The 18,466-nt window shown below is 41.5% G+C and overlaps 1 protein-coding gene across 3 annotated transcripts in view; it reads left to right on the top strand.

Annotated features, from left to right (window-relative positions):
• JMJD1C (jumonji domain containing 1C) overlaps positions 1 to 18,466 on the top strand; it is a 184,829-nt gene that overhangs the window by 41,649 nt on the left and 124,714 nt on the right. For all 3 annotated transcript variants that reach the window (XM_084526466.1, XM_084526469.1, XM_084526471.1), the window contains exon 2: positions 7,537 to 7,701. In XM_084526466.1, the coding sequence (XP_084382592.1) occupies positions 7,537 to 7,701 (165 nt within the window). The remainder of the gene's footprint in view (positions 1 to 7,536; positions 7,702 to 18,466) is intronic.

Below are 18,466 nucleotides of genomic sequence, written 5' to 3'. Positions count from 1 at the left end.
GATAATAGAAAAGTTTCCCTACATTGTGTGTTGACAAAGAATTTGTAAGACTTTTTTTGAACCTGAAGGACCAGGAAGTTTTTGAGTAATGGATATATTTTAACTAGGTGCTGCTATGATTTAATAGTTAATGCATTCTTAAAAATTTAATGTCACTTTTATTTCTCATTTCAGATGAGTAATTCAGTGTATGTTTTGGCATCTAAAACGTTTTGAAAGTAGTACTACTTGGCTTAGGCTTGCTTGTAAGCCCAGTACAGTCATGATTTAATTTTTGGTTTGCATGTCACTTCACTTTGCCATATGAAATTGGAGAAAAGGTTTGCGAAATAAATGTGTCAAATATTTTAAGTACATAAGTGATTCAAACAACTTTTTAAATAAAATTTTGCACTCCTGCGGACTGTCTTAGAGAGAAAAGTCTTTCTGAGAAATGCATTGAGGACTCTAAACAGCATTTAATAAATATTTTTTTCTTTCAATTCAGTGTAGTTCATATTTTCTCTCTTCCGCATTCTGTTTGGAATACATATTTTAAATTTATGCATGGAAGACACATCCATGTCTTAAATGTTTTTTGTTATTTTTCAAAGATGGCATTGAGGCGTCCAAGTAGGAGGCTTTTTTTGTACTCTTATCTTCCCTGCAATCCTACTTTACACTCTACATGATGTGCTGGTTGCTTAGCAATCCCAGCTACAGACTGCAGCAGGTTGTTGCAATACTACTGGTATTTTTCTTCAGTTTTGCAACCATTTTTATCTGCATTTCTGCAAAAGCTACTTTATTGTCAATGTTCAGGCATGCATTTCAGGGAATGGAAAATCAGGATTTCAAAATTAACCATCAACTGTGTATGCTGATCATTTCTATGCTTATTATTCCCCAACAGTATATCTTCAGACTACTAGTTGCTTGAAATAAATGATTTTATTTAAATGCTTCTCTGTATTTGCAGGGTTTGATTTTTAAAGCTTGATATAAGGAAGCTACCTTGAAAATTGGTGTTTATTGAAGCATGTATTCTTAGCTACATCTGTTCCTGTTTCCTCCTGTGCATGGCATATATTTGACATGTCTTCCAGCAAGTGTGCATGTCCAGTTTTTTTCATAGATCTTAGCTTTAAGCAGATGCTCCCAGGCTGGGTGTTTATGCCCTCTACTCTCCTTCCTTCTTGCAGGTGGCAAAAGGCAGGGGGCAGCCTCTCATTGTGGGGTGCTGGGCTCCATTCCTGCTGCACAGACCTAGAACCGTCGCCTTGCTAAAAAGGAGATTTCCAGGGAGCTCTGAAACAACAAAGGCTTAATGCTATAACATGCGTGAAGTGATGTAACAGCATAGGACTGTAACTATTTTGTCCCATCTTCGAAAAAACTTTCCACATTCTTCGCTGTAAAGTGGGTCTTACTCTACAGCTTTTTCCTCGTAATTGGGTTAAAGCAGAGGTCTTATATTTTTGAGATGAACTATAATGTTCCTTAAATGGGGGAAGAATTCCAGAAGTCTGATTAATAGATGTATGCCAACTTTATCAAGATTTTTTTCACATCTTCTAAAGGCTTACTGTGGCACTGTGGGTGTCTGCTCACCCCTGCTAAAAATACTCAGTACATTCAGTATTGCTTTGTTCCTTGAAAGTAAATGCTTTCTGGTATACAAATACAAGTGAAATATTTGTGCCTAAAAAATTTGTTCCAGATTTGTGGTAAAAATGAAAATGCTGCCTCTTCTTAAGAATAAATAAAGGCAATAAAACTCATCCTTTAATCCTGAAGAATGTGGTAGCTTAAGACCAATCCATTGCTACTATTCCAACATTTGCTTAGGGTGTTGTTAGGCTGTGTGGACTGATGCCAACCTGTTTTCAAATACACTTTTTTTTCCCCCTATATTGTTTTGCTTGTAGGGTTAGTAAAATATAAATATATAGCACTTCAAATATAAAGCAAAGGAGTATGATGATACTTCTAAGAGTTTTTTTTAGCGTAGAGTGACTACAAAAATTGAAATGCTAGTGAGAAAGATTGGGGAAATTTTGGTAGTATGTAACTACATCACAAGCTCTTCATTAAACCAAAACCTTTCTGCTGTCTTTGGTTGCAATTTCATCGCTTTTCCATGCGGAAATGGGTAGCACTTGTATAACAGAGCAATAATTTTACTGTGTTAAGCTGTTTTGCTTTATAGTAAATTGTGCTTTGATTGCATTTGATTAGTTAAAGATATATTTAGAAAGTCTTGGCTGCTGGGTAATGCTATTTCCATCAAAGAAACAATCTGTAAAAACCTGAGAAGGCAAGGATATTGGGAACAGGATGGGAAGATTAAGTTTTATAAAAACACTCTTACTGGCTCTGTTCCCTGTGTACTTATGAGTCGCTTTAGTTTATACCAGTTAGATATTTGGCAATCGCATCCATTTCAATATGTAGACAGGGAAATTTCTCAGAGCATAGTGTACTTGGTTTTAATTTTCAACTACATAAAACGCTAAGGAAGACCAGGGGAGCTGAGCAAAACGCCAGAGCTGTGTGGAGTTGGTACCTCGGGAACCATCGCTGCCCATTTCAAGCCTGAATGGCTGCATGTGGCAAAAAAAAATAAAAATAAATAAAAATATTGAGATTTTATCACTACTGAAAACATGTCTATTTTATTCTTAACACGTTTTCAGGCAAGCCTCTACTAAATTACATGGAAGGTTTATGTTTTTCTTTTTGCATCACCATGCATCACAGGGTTGGGAAACAGGCTATCTGGCAACTAGTTTTTGATGCTTAATTGCGTGCTAGGATTTAGTTACACAACTTAAAAGATAGACCTAGAAGACTTTTGATTATCACAGATAATTTTTAGCACCTGAATTCTGAGTTCTCAACCCTTACGTTTATGTAATGTAGCTGTACATAGTGTAATAGTCTCTCTTAATTAGAAAATGTTAAGAATAAAACTCAGTGGGATATGCCCTGGGACTCACCTTGAAGCCAGTAGTCAAATCTGTGTAGATGAAAGACTTATTCAGTGTGGTACAAGAGGGTAAGTGTTTTATTTGCCCTATTAAAAAAAATAAAAATAATAATTGTGCTAGACGTAAATATTTTGGTGACAGTCCTTTGGTGAGAAGCAGGGACGTGTGTGTCACCTTTCACCAGGCAGACCTCAGCACGGCACGGGAAGCGCGGTGACTTGGGCAGCTGTCCTTGCTTAGGGAGGAAAACATAACCTGTGCTCTCTTAAATACCAATCCACTAAAATGAATCACTTTGACACATCGGCTTAGAACCTTGGTAAATAAATGTTATGCAGCAGTCTATTTGCTCAATAGAGAACGCTTTGTCTTAAAATGATGCAACTTTCTTAGCGATTTCTGTAGCTGCACTGCCTGGAGCCATTGCTAGGGCTGAGTAAACTTGCAGGCAGCCTTTGGGTCATTAGCAGTGGCCTCTTCCAAACAAAGCCACCCATGGGCAGCGGTACAGGCTGCTATTGTGTGCAGGAGGTGCGAGCAGCAGCCGCTGACTCAGGTGGTGTCAAGAAAGTGGACGGCGCGTGGTCTGCTTCCCAGCAACACACATGGACCTCGCTGGAAGGCGGCGATGGTTTCATGCCACTTGAAAAGGTTTCAGGATTTGTTTGGTCAGGCGTATTTATTTGGAGCAGAAGCGACTGGAAAAGTCTGGATCACGGCGCTGGATGTTGAAAATTTCCCCCTGATTGTTGTGTTCTGGCTTTGAAACAGCAATAGTTTGTTGCAATTGTTTGGCTGACTCCGCTGGAAATTAATTTGTTGTCTTGCTTTACTTGGAAAAACATGCTAAAGGCTTATGCTGCTTCCTGTTGGAAAATAGTGAGTTACAAAATTAGCACATTAATGCCAATTATAAATATAATATCGTCCCAGTGGGAATTTCTCCTTTTTGTGCAAGTCAGTGCATACGTGGTGAGAAAGCTTGAGCCACTCTGGCAAAACAAACTTCTATATAGCTGACAAGGCAAGGAAGCAAAATTTGGCTGAAAAATCTCAAAATCAACATCTATGCTTAAGGAGGCAGATGTTGGAGACTTTTTTTTGCTGTACAGAGTTTAATCAGTGAAGCAAGAGAGATCAAATATTTCCAGCCTTCACACTCCTTAGTGGGTGTTAGTTTGGCTGCACGTTTTGCTTTGTTGGCACAGGTTGCTGGATTGCTTTTTTCCTTCTCTCCCCTTTGTATTCCCTTTACTCCCTTTCATAAATTCATACAGCTCTTCTCCGTGTGGTAGATCAGTGTCCAGAGAAAGAGGAAGCCTGTTCTCTTCAGAGACTTTACTCTTGCCTCAGAAAAATTGGTCATGCGTTTTCCTGTTTTAAGCCCATTATTTGCTAGCGAAAAAAAAAATAAAAATAAAAATGAACGGGTGAAGGGTTGGGCTCCGTGTTTTGTCTGTGCTGTTTCTGCCTTTCAGAAATGAACTTTGAAAAGCCAGAAGATATAGTTAATAGTCTTGGCATCCAAAGCTGACTGTGGTGAAAGCTGGCAGAAGCAATTCCCAAGTAAGGTTGTGTGTGTGCCTTGCTAGAGGAGGAATATGGTGCCCTGGGCAATGGCAGACTGGCTCCGTGCCATGCTCCATTCTCCACTTTTCTTGGAACTGCTCCTTTGAAGATCTAATTATACGGTGCCAGGAGACTCGGCAGATAGCTCAGCAATAACTCCCACTGCCGTTGCACCGGATTTCAGTTTATTTGGGGTGCAAAACTTGCACACAAACACTAGATTGTGTCACAGTTATCCACAAGCTCTGGCTAGTGTCCAGAAGACGCAGTATGTTTTAGCGTGGCGGTTTCTAAACTGCTAACTCCAGTTTAGGCTTATCTGTGTTTTTCAAAAACATTTACTGACTCGATTCCCCTTGCCTCCTATTTTTAAACTCGCTGCTGTGTCAAGTCTTGTGCTCAACCTCCTGTTATAGGCTATCCAAGCAAAGTGCCTTCCCAGGTACTAAAATGCAGTGGTTTGACCAGCCTGGAATAGTTGGGTGCAATTCGTGGGAAGAGTGGCCAAGAGGAAGATGATGATAGGGAATGATTTGGACTCTACACTCACTGAAGGATGTCTTTAAATATTGTCATTTGCTCCATTGCAAGAGTTTCCCTTTAGAAGGGTTCGAAGTGGCTGCAAATTCAAGATAGTGTTTCTGAGATGATTGAGATACCATGGTTTTCTGCTGATGCTCTAAAGCATGAGTATGTTTATTGTTGAATCTGTTTCGGTTGTGAAATCACTATTCTGTAACTTCATCATACATTTTGTAACTTCTGTTAGTTCCGTTTTGAGAATGGTGCCCTCTAATGAGAGGTGTCAATTCACAGTTCTTTCTTCTGAGGTTTTGTTGTTGCTTTCTACTCGGTTGCTGGAATAACAGGTGATGGTTTAATAATGAACAAGCTGAAGCAGGAGGATCACTTTCTGTATGACCTCTCCCAGTAGGTCTGATACAAAGGTCACTGCAAGGGCTAGTAGTAGTTTCCTACTACTCTTCTATCTGTAGGAGAGTTGCAGTGAGTGAAATGGGCAAAGGAGAAGGTCAAAGGGTAGGGTGTTGATGGACAAGGTGGTGCAAAGTTTTGGGGTGACTGTGGCTGAGCAGGGTGGTTGAGATGTCGGAGCAGTGGCAGCAGGCAAGCAGCAGAAACACCAGACAAGGATCTAGGGAGTCCGGAGGGGAAACTCTGCGCTTGGGAAAGACGGAAGGAAGAACACTTGATGCAAGGCTGCTGCCCCGTGCGCGCTGCCATGACTCAGAGTTCAGGCGAGGAGGCAAAGGGGAGAGAAGATGAAATGAGGGTGAAAAGAGCAGTTGGCCACAGGTCTGAGAGTGGTGACCAAGAGCCTTCAGGATGACGGGTGTCCAGCTGTCGGCGTTTGGCAGAGGGCTGGAGGAGCAGGGGACAGTGGCTGCCTTCCCACCGCCCAGGTCATGGACAGCCGGAGTGAGGGGAGCTTGGCAGGAGGAGAAGAAACCAGTTCTGTTTTCCCTTATGGTTGGGCAGATTTTAAGTGGAGATGTGATGGAGAGCTGCTACGAAGCAAATAACTGCAGTAAGTTGTCATTGTAATTCAAGCACTGCCTTCAGAGAGAAAGGAGGAAAGCGTGTAGGAATAGGATGGAAGTGGTGTGGGTTTAAAAAAGAAGGGCTGAGAGCGGGGAGGACTGGGGTGATGAATCCTGATGCAGGAGTGCGAGGAGGCTTGGCATAACCTGAAGTTGTGCACGCAGAAGGGAGAAGGATGAGATGAGAAGGAGCACTACATAGCACACATTTTGGAAGTGTGAGACAGAAAGTCTAGACAAGGAAGTATGTTGCAGGCCTAAAATTAACCAAAGTTAAAGAGACGATTTTCTTGGTGGCAGTGATGTAAGTTCTCAGAAGGAGATAGAGGAAGAAACTCCAATTTCAGAATTGGCCCTGGGTGTGACTAAGAGACAAAATTGAGGAGCGTAGCAGAGCATCTTCCCTTTCTGACAAACAGTGATGTTTGTTACAGTGCCGGATGTCTCTTCTTCCTGGCAATGTAAAATACACTGATGTCTCTTAATCATTCTCTTTCCCAAATTATGCGTGTGTTTTTTCTAGTTCTCTAATTTTGAAATGCAATGCATTTATAAAAGTTTGCATTCTAGTGCGGGTAACCTTTGGATAGCTTTTGGCCTGCAAGTACCCTTCTTCTTTTACTAGAGGAGACAAAAGGCTTGGCATGTTCAGCTTAATAAATGCAGCCGAGGTGGTTCTCCAAGTACGTGTTGGGGAGAAGTGTATAATGTATAGGGCAGGGGTGACAAAAGATCAAATGGATGCAAATTGGCTCCGTGTTAATTTAGCTGGAAACAAAAAGTCTGTTTTTTTTGTTGTTGTTGTTTGTTTCTTTTCCTTTTGTTTTAACCCAAAAGGAGGGTTTTGTTTTAACCCAGAAGGATTCTGTGAGTGGGATCCCAGCAGGATAGAAATGTCAAGATACTGAGCTGCTTCTGCTGGTGGAGCTTGGAGTTGGGTACTGCGTGTTGGAGTTGCACGGAGCTGCAGGATTATGGTGGCCTTTCTGGTGCTGTTCCAGCTGGCGGGTTTTTTCTTTGAAACTGTGCTTTTTGTCTGGTTGATTAGTTTGCATTAATTGCTTTTAAGTATGAGAAATATTTGAATGGATAACGGGAGGTATTCTCTGAACGTACTTATATAAATAGCTGTATGCATTGAATTATTCTAGTAAGTATTTAGTGGTACACTTTTCTTTCCTGGTATAAGACACCCAATATTCACAGTAATGTTTTGGCAAACGTACCCTTTCTCTCTTCAGCACACATGTTCTGCTAAGAAAAAATTCTATGCAGGAACTGAATTAATTATGGTATTACTTCAATACCATAACAGTAAAAGGGATAATATTAAGCTCTTACATTACATTTTACAACACATGCTTTCAAAAGTGCATGTGGATGCACACGTGCTGTGTACATACAATAACATACATCTTCCTGTTTTTACATCCCTCCAGGTATATGTGGAATTTGATGACCTTGAATGGGAAAAGCGAGAATGGGTTAAAGTTTATGAAGATTTTGCAACCTTCTTGGTGGAGTACCAGCTGGTCTGGGCGAAAAGAAAGGACCCAAGCCAGACTCAGGGATCAAAGATCAAACAAATTCAATGGCCTGCATTGGTAAGACACTTGCGCAATCCTGTTTACTAAATGATTTTAATCTCTGTAATGCTGTCCTCCTTGGGAAACTGTCTAGTTTACTTTGGTTATGGTGGTGGTGGAAAGAGGTGAGCATGGAGGGGGAAGAGAGGAAAAAAAGGATAAGAAGATATTAATAAATCATGCTTGGGTTGAAAGGGTGGGTGTGATATGTGCTAAGTCATTCATTTTTGAATCGACTTAGAGCATGGCAAAACTAGTCGGAGTGTCATAGTAGAATTACTGTCGCTTTGCGTAGTCAAAGCATTTTATAAATATTAATTTAGTAGCTGGCAACGTATGATCTGTTCTCTGGAAGATTGAAACTGAGGTGCAAAATAAACCCTTAAACAAAAACCACTTTTTTTGTGGGAGCTGAATTTGGGTCCAAGTTCAGAAAGGTGAGAAAAGTGAAAAAAAAGATCAATACTGTGACGATTGTTTTCCTGGCTTATGAGGTGATACTTGTGACTCTTCCTCTCCCTGGATCAATGCCCAAATATAAAGCTGCTGAGAGAATTGCTAGGAGGTTCTGTTTGTTTTTGACACGCCTTTAGGTAGACCTGATGAATATCAAGAATCTGATGAGATAATCTGTTGAGGAATGACTGTGTATTCCTTTTTTTTTTGCTCCAAAAAAAATTGTAGTGCTGTCAAAGTCTTTAGAAGATCAGTAGATAAGAGACTTCAGGAACCTGTTGGTATTTTTCCACTGTAGAGGGTTGGGAAAGATTACTAAAATCGTCGGTTAAAAAGGAAGCTCCCCCAGGTTTGTCAAAATGGTGAAGAGAATGGGAGAAGTGTTATCAGTATTTGACGTGAAGTTCAGTATCTGTAACTCCAGTCCTGGGTTTTTATAAATTTGTTGTTGTAATGGATTTAGATGTCTTTTCTCTGGATCTTAGCTGTGTCTCTGTGCTTCTTTAAGTATTCCATTCGTGTTCTTGCCTCTGGGGACTTTCTAAACTCTATGTGTATTTCCCTGGAGCTGTGGCTAGAACCATCATTCTGAATGTCATGGGGCAAGCTGTTCAAGCAAGGTTGCTGGTAGCAGAGATGCATAAATGGTTCAGGATGGGACTTTTTTCTCTTAATATTCCTACTTGACTCATTTATTATGTTTGTGTTAATGTGTGAAATGATAATGTTTTGGATGTACAGGCTCTTTCACGTACTTGCTTGCACAGGCAAATACTCCGTTTCATGTTATTAAATCCTTGAGCAAGAATTTTTAGTTTTAGAGTCGTGTCATTTGCTCTTTGAAACTACCCATGTCTCCTTGGTTGAGATCAGTATTTTAAAATCTGCTAGCAAGCTAGAATTTATTATCTATGTACTTTGTTACTTTACATCCACCTCTTGTTTTTACATTTCAAAAAGAGATTGAAATCACGTAGTCCAAAGTGGGGCTCAAGCAGCTTGTTAGGTCGCAGTTTCCAGATGCTAAAGAAGACAGGGTCTCAGCATTTGTGCGTGGCCTGCTTGCAATTGTTCTAACAATTGTTTTCTGAGTCAAACCCTCTGGTCATCCATCCCCGTTCCAGAAAACCCATGTCTGAGGGAAAGTGCAGATACAGAATATTAACTCATATTGGAGCAGATGCCTTCCACAGAGACGACCTGGAGCTCTGCTCCCTGTCAAGAGCATGCCAGGCCTCTGGGAGGCCTGAAATCTGGGAGGGTGCCCAGATGGCCATCATAATTCTGTTGCTTCCAGACCATCTGAACACTCTGTTGTAGCGAAGTGGGTGACTTCTTTAAAGGGGCATTTTTTATTTTTATTTTTTAAGTCAGAAGAACTCTCATAAAAAATGGAGAAGTAATGGAAAAAGTACTAAAAATGTTGATTGCCAACAGCACTTCCGTGTGAAGTCCTCAGTGTGGATATGATAATGCATGTTTTCTGGAAGTTGAGTCCTGGAATAGTTACTGAATGAGAAATCTTAACCTTTCTCATGCATGCAACCATACTGGGAAGTCATTCATGCATTTGACAATTTTGTCATCTTATACTTTATTTTGGATGCAGTATATATGCAGCAAAGTAATATTGAGGTGTATGTTATGTAGTATTTTCTACATCATCTTTGCCTTATTAATGAATGGAAAGCACTTGTTTATTTAGATGCTAATCACCTTTTGTTTTGCTCTTCTTTGATCAACATATTCTGTACTTACTGTGTGGTGTTCAAACCTGATCAGAAGATAAGGTCTGTAATTTCCTGTGGGCTTTTCTGGGGGCAGTCATCACCTCTCAATTACTGATTTCTTTTAGTATTCATTGCGTGATGCAATGTAAAGAGCACTTCATAGATGAAATTGCTAGAATGCAGCTTGGTCACAACACGTCCTAGTTGGGATGCCTGAGGTGTAGCTGTTACTGAGAGCACAGCTTCTGCTGACCTTGTCCAGCTGTGCTCTTAAGATTATATTCCTTTCAACCAGGTACTGAGAAAGAAAGGAAATGAGAAGTATCACCTCTTTCGCCTTGTTTAGAAACTGTAACATAGGCAGGGATAGATTCTCTGGAGTTCAGTTTCTTTCACTATGAGTTTATCCTTTCTCATGGTTGGGTTCTTGCCTCATTCACTCCAGAGGTGGCAAATTGACAGCAAATGAGCCTAGAGTCCCACTGGCATCAACGTGCTTCGTCGTGTCGGGGTCACTGACAACGTTGACTAGATACCTGTGAAAACCTGTGTGCAAAGGAAAGGAGGTGGAAGGCCTTGGCCTGTTCGTGCCCTAATCAAATGCTTTTCCTTCTTGTGAAGATGATTCTTCTGGACAGATTGGAGAAGAACTTCTTGGCTGCCTAGCTGACTGCTGTCACTGCAAGCCACCCTGCCGGGTGGCTTCTGGAGCTAGTGGCAGAGGTGAGCGCTCACAGCACAGCGTGTGAATGCTCACACAAATGAAGCTTTAAAGGCACTGGCTCATAAATAGCTTTATAGGAATGTAGGCAGCATTAGCCACAGTGTTTTTGAGTTCAAGCTATGCTCAGCTTCCTGGGTATCATGCAACCACAGAAGAAAAGATTATCCCTATCTTAGGAAGCTTACAGGCAATATAACAAACAAAAGTTAGTGCAGGTAAAGAGAGAAGCATAAAGACACAGTGATGACAAGTGATGTCAGCCTAGAAATTAGGGAAAAGTATTGCAAGAAACTACTGGAGATGCTCTACAGATGTCAGTGCAGAAGAAAACTCTGCCAACAGCGTAGCATGGGGAAGAAAGTACAGATTTTGAGAACTTAGCAAGTGGGTAGTAGAAGTGTGTCTTTGCACATTAAAGGACTAAGAAAAATAGCCTGTAAAACATGTTGAAATTGAAGGCATCAGCTTAGCTTGGTAAACAAGGGGGCTACAAATCGATGATACAAAAAAAAAAAGTGACAGGCTCAAAGTGACGGGCTAGGAGAATTGCTAATACTTTATAAATGAGGCGAAATTGCTTTTGAATTCTTCAGAAGACAACTTTGAAGCAACTGAGATGATAATTTTTTTTTGATCTGTGGGTGGAAAAGAAGAGTTGTATTTTAGGGTGATTAATTTCTTCTCCCTGGTTTAGAAATAGTCTGGGTATTAGGATGTTACAGATCTGTGATGAAGTCATGCCTATGATACAGTTCAGGCTTGAGTGCGACGGTGTCTCCTTAGCAGGCAACGAGGGAGACAAGTCAGCGTGTGGGCAGGGTGACAGCGTGGAGCCAAGGTATTAATATGGACCAAACAGGATGCTTTTGTGAGCTGTCAATTTTAATTTAATTATTCACTCTTCACCTGAACATAAAAATATCTAGAAATAAAGCGTAGAGGGGAAAAAGTGGGAATTAAGGACAGAAGCCACGAGAGATTTTTAGAGAATGGTAAAATAATGTGGAAGACAGGTTTAAGGTAATAGGATACCTGGGGGAGCACACCAAGGTGGAAAACTAAACTGTAGGTTCTTTTTAACAACATCAACTTTGTATTCAAGGAGTAGGAAGGACTGGAGCGAATTTCTTTTTTTTTTTTTTCCAAATGATTTTATTTAGGAAGAGTATTGGAAACTTAATAACGTGCAGAAATTAAAGTTTATCTTTGAAGGTCTACAGATAGAAACGAAAGACGTTTTAGGCATCCATCTTAAAGGACATGTTCTATCATCTTGGAAAGAAAATAAGGGAAGAAAGGTAATTGAAAAAGTAATTAAGATTAAATGAGTTTAAGATGGATAGATTATGGTAGGTTTCTGAGGAAAAGGAGCCAGGAGAGTGCAAGAGGCTGCAAAGAAAAGGATGGGAATTGGAGGCAAGGGAAAGCGAATGCATTGAATGGCAGAACATGGGAGGAACTGCTGCACTTGCAGCAAGAAAGGAAGAGACTTCTGCAGAACAGGAGAATAAAAAGTATTTTTATTTTGGCCATTTCCTTTTGGAAGAAACTGGCAGTCTTCTGTGGGGTAGAAGCCAGAAGAAGGAGGGAATGATTTGCCAGAGTCAGATGCAGTGAGAAGTGGGATGGGGGAATGGTTCATTTAGCTGGAGGGCCAGAGCTGGGTACCTGGGGCGGTTCCGTACGGGCACAGGTGGTCGTCGGGGTCTTTGTGTGTTCTGCTGAGTACAGCTTGTTTTGGGAGGTGCATGGTGCCTGTTATAGCTATAAATAAAACAGTGCTGTCTCCAGAGTTTACTTGTGGATTCAGTATAAGCTCATGTATAATAAATCAGAAGAATCCACACTAATTCTCTAATGGTTTGAATGTGGAGACTGAGCTTCGCCAGCTTTACAGCACTCACCTTGTCAAACCAAGAGGTCTCAGCTGGTACAAAGTCCTGCAGTAACTCCATCGCTTCCAGTTCCAGGGCTGGCAGACAGCAAGAACCAGTTCTCTTCCAGTGGTGTTTTTCTGAAGAATATGTATTTTAAAACTAAAATGTGTTTAATGAGGAGGCCCTGAATATGCTCGTTGCCTAAGGAAGGATGGCTTTAGGAGCAACTCAATTCCCTAGCCCACCAAAAAGAAAAAGTGTGTGTGTGCTTGCCTGACTTTTTCTTGGAAGAAGTGAAGTCATTGCTAAACCAGTGGCTTGGGAACAGCCTTTCCTGGGACTCTGCCCAGGGCTGTGTGAGAATACAGAGCTTTAGCCAGGCTTGGGACAAAACCAGGGACAAAGAGTGGTTCTTCATTGGTGCTCAGTAACTCTTTTGCAGGGTGAGAACCCACAGCTGATTTACAGCAAGCAGTGCCAGTGGCACCTGTGGGACCATGGGCCTTGGGTCTGACCATCGTGCTAATGAGGTCGTCCTGCAGCAGGAGATGAGATTTGTTCTGGGTGCTGGAGGATGCATTTGTTCTGATTAGATGTGAACAAATCCACGTGTTCATGTGCTGACTAACTGCCATGGCACTTGGTGGCAAAATGTAGGTTAGGTTTGTGGATGTGTTGAGGATAGACTCGTCCTCTGACCTTAGGTAGCCTTCTCCGCCTCCCTCCTCTCCCTCTGCCCTAGCTGTCCCTTGCAGAACCCTTTTGCTCGAGAAAAAGTTTTTCACAACTTTTTCTGTCTCTCAATAAATTGTTTTATTTAATGCCTTGATGGCCAAATTTTAATGTTTTTAGCAAACTTGTTTTACATGTTGGTCCCATGAATCAGACTGATGCCTTTCAAAGTAAGGAGTTGATTTAGATACTGCTCACTTGCCCCCCTGCATGCTCACTCATTTCACTGTGGCCTCTTCTCTTCCCTCTGCACAATGAAAAATGAAGTATACGTGGGTAGATACTGCAAGTAAATCAGTAGACGTTCAAAATATTCTAGCAGTAAGAGAGAATAAATTCACAAAAGGGATTACTATGTATGTGGAAGGTAGGGAAGAGAGTAAGCTCAGTCTCCGGAGTCATGTGAATTTTTTAAATAAATATGAAAAAATGTAAGGATTTCTCAAATTTGAGGGCAGGAAATACTTCCAGAGGAGCCAGGGAAAAACTGCAAGTGGATTTTTTCAGCTTCCCTATTCCCTGTGTCTGAATTTCATTGCTTGTATCCCTTGCTAATCTGGGGTCATGATGAGATATATGCAGGAGAGGAGAAAATGCTTGGAAACTGTCAGCTTCTTAGGAGAGATTTAGGACAGTTAGAGTTTGGGGAAGAGAAAATTCAAGTAACTGACTCAGCAGAGCATAAGTGACCTGATTTTTGCTGCATTGTGAAAGACAGTAACATGCAGAAACAGCACTTGGAGATGGTTCAAAGATTATTTTGCTGGAGTGTGCGTTGCTGTAATGTTCCCACACAACATCAGCGTCTCAAGCAGTACCACAGCCCGCCTGTGTACTTTGGCACTTGCTCTTTTCAACTACTGCTTACTGGGAGCCAGTGCTCTCCACACAGGCTTCGAAGCAGAGGCCATTACCTTCCCAGGACGTGCCCCAAACGAACAGCAGTAAGCTGAGATCTGTCTCCCCAGTTGTGAAATACGGGTGTTGTCCCACGGCTTCCCACTCGGGAGAAGAGCGGAAAGCCACGCTGCGGGGAGGGGTTGTACGTGGTGGCCCTCCTGCTTCTTGCTCACTTCACACTGCTGCAAGCAATTGTTTGTTCCCAAGTTCTGTCTGAAGGTGTTGCCTAACAGCAAGCTTGTGCTTTTTGGTAGGGGTGGTGTTTTACTTGATCGCTAAATTTGAACTTCTAAGGAATGAAGACCGCTCTTGGACAGGGTTTAGTTTTCTAAAAGCATGCTTCCATGCATAAAGTATGTAGGCTGTGTTTTTCAATTAAGTTCTATGCAGTGAGTTGTTTTTAATGTCAAATTCATTCCAGAAGAGTGCTGGAATTCCAAAGAAAACATTGTGTGGTGGTCTCGTTGTTTTGTTTGCGTGTTTTTTAAAAAACGTTAGCCTTAAGGTAATAGCACCCCAAGTCACTTTGATCACATCGGCCTGGGAGTTGCCATTTTGGCAGTTCCTCTAGAGAAAGCTTCTTTAGTATGTCACAGCATCCTGGAGATCTCTATAGTTTGGATTGCTTCCTGCAGGTAAAGCATTTCATTTTGTTCTCCAAGGATTACACAGAATAACTCGATATTGTTTATCACCCTTCAACTGTAACATTAAGCAGTGCTCCCAGTTGACTGCGCTGCTGTCACTTGCACCTGTTCAAAAGACGGTGATGAAATACTGGCGGTACTTCGTATCTATTCCTATAAAAGGTACAAATGGAGTTTGATGAGGTTCCATCTTCAAGCTGGGCAGCGCAGGTTGCAGTAGCAGAGCAGCCACGGTTGCAGGAAGCTTGGTGCAGGATACCTGCTTGCATGTTGGTTTTGTATCTGGTGCTAAAGCCTATATTGCGGTGGTTATACTGTGGTGAAATCCCAGTTAGCTGGCTCAAAGTTAGCTTCGTCAGATCTGAAACCCAGAAGCTATGCTGGAGCCTCTGGGATGGGCTGGGAAGTCTTAGTCTTTGATTTTTCATAGCATTTATGAGAACAGATTTTCCATTTGCGCTGAAGGAAACAAACAACTTTGTAGACCCGTCGATCATCTGAACTCCTTGGAAGCAGAAGCATCAGCTCAACTTTGGAGATGCGGTAGTGAGAGAATACAGGGCATGTGGGCACTGCTGGCTGGTTCAGCACAGTGCTTTGGAAATCCAACTCTCCTTTTTTGGAGGAATAATTGAATGCTTGCAGTGCCTTTTGTGCATCTCCATCAGTCTGGTCACTCAGTCTGTTTGTTGCTGTTTATATAAATGCTAACTTACAGATATATAATACATAACTAATACTTCTATAATATCATATATGTATATGTTTTTATATATGTGTATATACAAACACACACGTATATAAATAATAATGATAATGAAGTCTCTGCCCCATACCTGTTGAGAAGGCTGTACAGCAAGGGAAGGATGTCAGCATGGTACTTGTCCTCCGTCCAAATGGTGGCTGCCCAGGATGAGCAAAGCTGTGCCAGAAGACTTCCATCGACAAGCAACTGCTCGGTGTTTTTCTTGTGGTAGCGGGGAGGAGCAGCTGGGTTTTACACCTGTCAAATCCACTTGGCAGCTAATTTTGAAAGCCACCCACTGTTAAAATCTCCACTGCTGCTTCTGTGCATTAATGACTTGTCAGCTGTGCAGTACTGAAGCACTGCTCTCTTCATGCTGACTTGAGTAAGATGACTTATGGAAGGCATAATTAGAGTTTTATGAGTTTCTTTTTCTCCTTCCCCAGAATTTCAGCAGCTTCTGCTGGGTTTTGTTGTGAATCCCATGGTGTGCTGTCTCAATATCTGCCTTCACCATATAGCAGCATGGAAAACCCACCCAAAATGCAAAGTGCATCTTCTGAAAAAATACTGCTACGGTTTGTCCATCACTATTTGGATACATGTGGCCTTGTGCAAATGAGTCTGTCCTATTGTAGCTGAGCTGTGCGAGCTGCTGGGTAAAATCAGTGTCTGGATGAAGTCAAAACGTTACAGTCAGGGCCATTTCACGAGGCTAGGTTAAAAGTTCTGCATAGTGCAAAGCACCGAGAATCTGAAGGAAACTTTTTGACCACCTGAGTATTGGTTATTAGCACATAAACAAGAAAACAGTTTCCTCTGAGGTTATCGTTTCCGTGGACTCCATATGGCATTTTTGTCACGTTATAATTGTATCACCATATTTCAGCTTCTCGGTCCACTCTAGAACCAGTACCCACGAAACAATATTCTCTTGATTTCTGGGAATTTCCATAGTACTTTTTTTAAAAAACAAAACAAAAAAAAAACTTTATATTTTTTTACAGAAGTAGCAACAGGAGTTCTCGCTGTGTAGGATCCTTCATGATTTTGAAGAACCAAGATAAGTGGTGGTGGAGGATCTTGTATTGCTCAGTTGAAGAGGAGAATTGACAACGTGGGTTGTGGAAGACTTTGGTGCTTTGAGACCTTGTGGTGTTGAAAAAGGACGTTATTTGGGAAAAACAAGAAAATTGAATTGAAAGGATAGTTACATCACCTTATGGGGTTAATGTGTTTCTTGGGTTGCTGGTATGTTGTTGGAAGGAAAGGTTTGTCCTCTGTGATTTTGACAGAGCCTGGAAAAATCTCACTCTGCTGCCCAGAACTGGAGCTCAGTAATGCGATGGTAGTCATTTTGAAGTGATGCTGCTCCATAAACAGGTTAAAAACATCATCATCAATGAACTAACTTTCAGTTCAATCTGCTACAGATGTGGTTTTGCAGTGTATTTAGCCTATCTCACTGCTGAAAGGGACAGTGCTACTACTGCCACTTCTCTGTACTTTTGCTAAAAAACAAACAAACAAAAAATACCAAGTGCTTGTGAGGTAGGCAGGGATGTATGTGAAAATGAGGTCCTGTTGTTTATTACTGTTACATGTTGTCTGTACTTGAATCATATTGATCATTTCTGCTTTATTATATTTTGATTTCATTGTGCCATTCTGTGCTCTTAGGGCTCTGCAGCTGAAAAAAAGCTTTTACAGCAAGAGATCTCAGCTAGCTGCCATTAACAGGAACTTCTCTGCTGGCAGATGTTGCAGGCTTTCAGTTACATTAAAACAGATTACATCCAGTGCTTGTAGCAAAAGGCAGTCTTAATTTCTTCTTTGTCATAGACGCTAAAGCATTGTAAATGGCTTCTCCGTGATGAATTTATCATGAACGATCTGTGTTTTCTTCATCGTATGTGACAGGTTCTTGTGAACCACAAGAAGACAAATTCTCCACAGTAACCTCAAATACTGTGTAAGTTGTTCTGGCAATAACGTGATGATGTACATCTGCTATTATTTTTAGTTTATATTAGCTCGTGGAAAAGGCTGAACACAGGAAAGTAGTTCGGGAAGGGCCTGCCAGCTACAGGTACTTACCTGCATGAGGATGCTAGCTGGGATAGGATTAGTGATTTACGACTTCAGCGTCTACGGTTTCAGGTAACTTCATTTTTTGACGAGGTGACTCGTTCTTATCTCCTGAAAACCGAGCTGTAAGTAGTAAAACCAGAATGTCCTCTGTGCCTGGTTTCATTGTTGTAACAGCAGTCTCCAGAGGTGCCTGTTCCCAACAGGTGTGTGTCTGTAGGGAAATCTGTGACTGCCTGAACTCCGTGTTGCAGTTGATAGGGATTTCATCAGTGTTTGGGAAGCCCTTTTCGGGTTTGGTGGGTTTGCACGTGTCCCAGTTGGACGGGAGGAGCAGAAGCTGTGGTTGTGCACAGGTCAGTCCCCTGGCGATGAGGAGGAGTTAGCAGGTGATTAGGCCACCGGCTAATTGGAATTATGAAGGAGTATTAATGGGGAGAGGAGGGTGGAGGAGGAAGCTGCTGAAGGCAGACTTGTTTCTTCTGAGCAGATTTTTTTTTCTTTCTTTCAGTAGAAGAAGAAAAACGTTTTTACTTTGTGCCCTATCCAGTCACCTGTAATGGGTTCAAGGTCCGTTTTCTCTGTGAGCACGTTGGAGGCTGGGGCCGGGAGCGTATTGTTTTACCACTTCCTTTCTCGTGCCCTCAGATTAACACCCTTCCAGCCCTGGGCCAAATCAGGAAGTTGAGTCAAGGGCTACACATGGTAAATACACTTTCAGTGACTCCTTAAAAGAAAACACACAGAGTTAAACTGAAGGTGTTTGCATTTTTCTTTGGAACGTGTCCCCTACAAGGATACGGTGTCTGTCCTGAGCAAATGAAGAACACTGCTGAAACCATTTAATTTCTTTAAGACCCATTAGGTATTGTGAAACAGCCACT

Source organism: Aythya ferina (assembly GCF_964211825.1).
Source record: "Aythya ferina genome assembly, chromosome: 7".
In the NCBI taxonomy this organism is placed as follows: Eukaryota; Metazoa; Chordata; class Aves; order Anseriformes; family Anatidae; genus Aythya; species Aythya ferina.
Note: the sequence above shows the minus strand (reverse complement) of the source record. Positions and strands in the feature narration are given on the sequence as shown.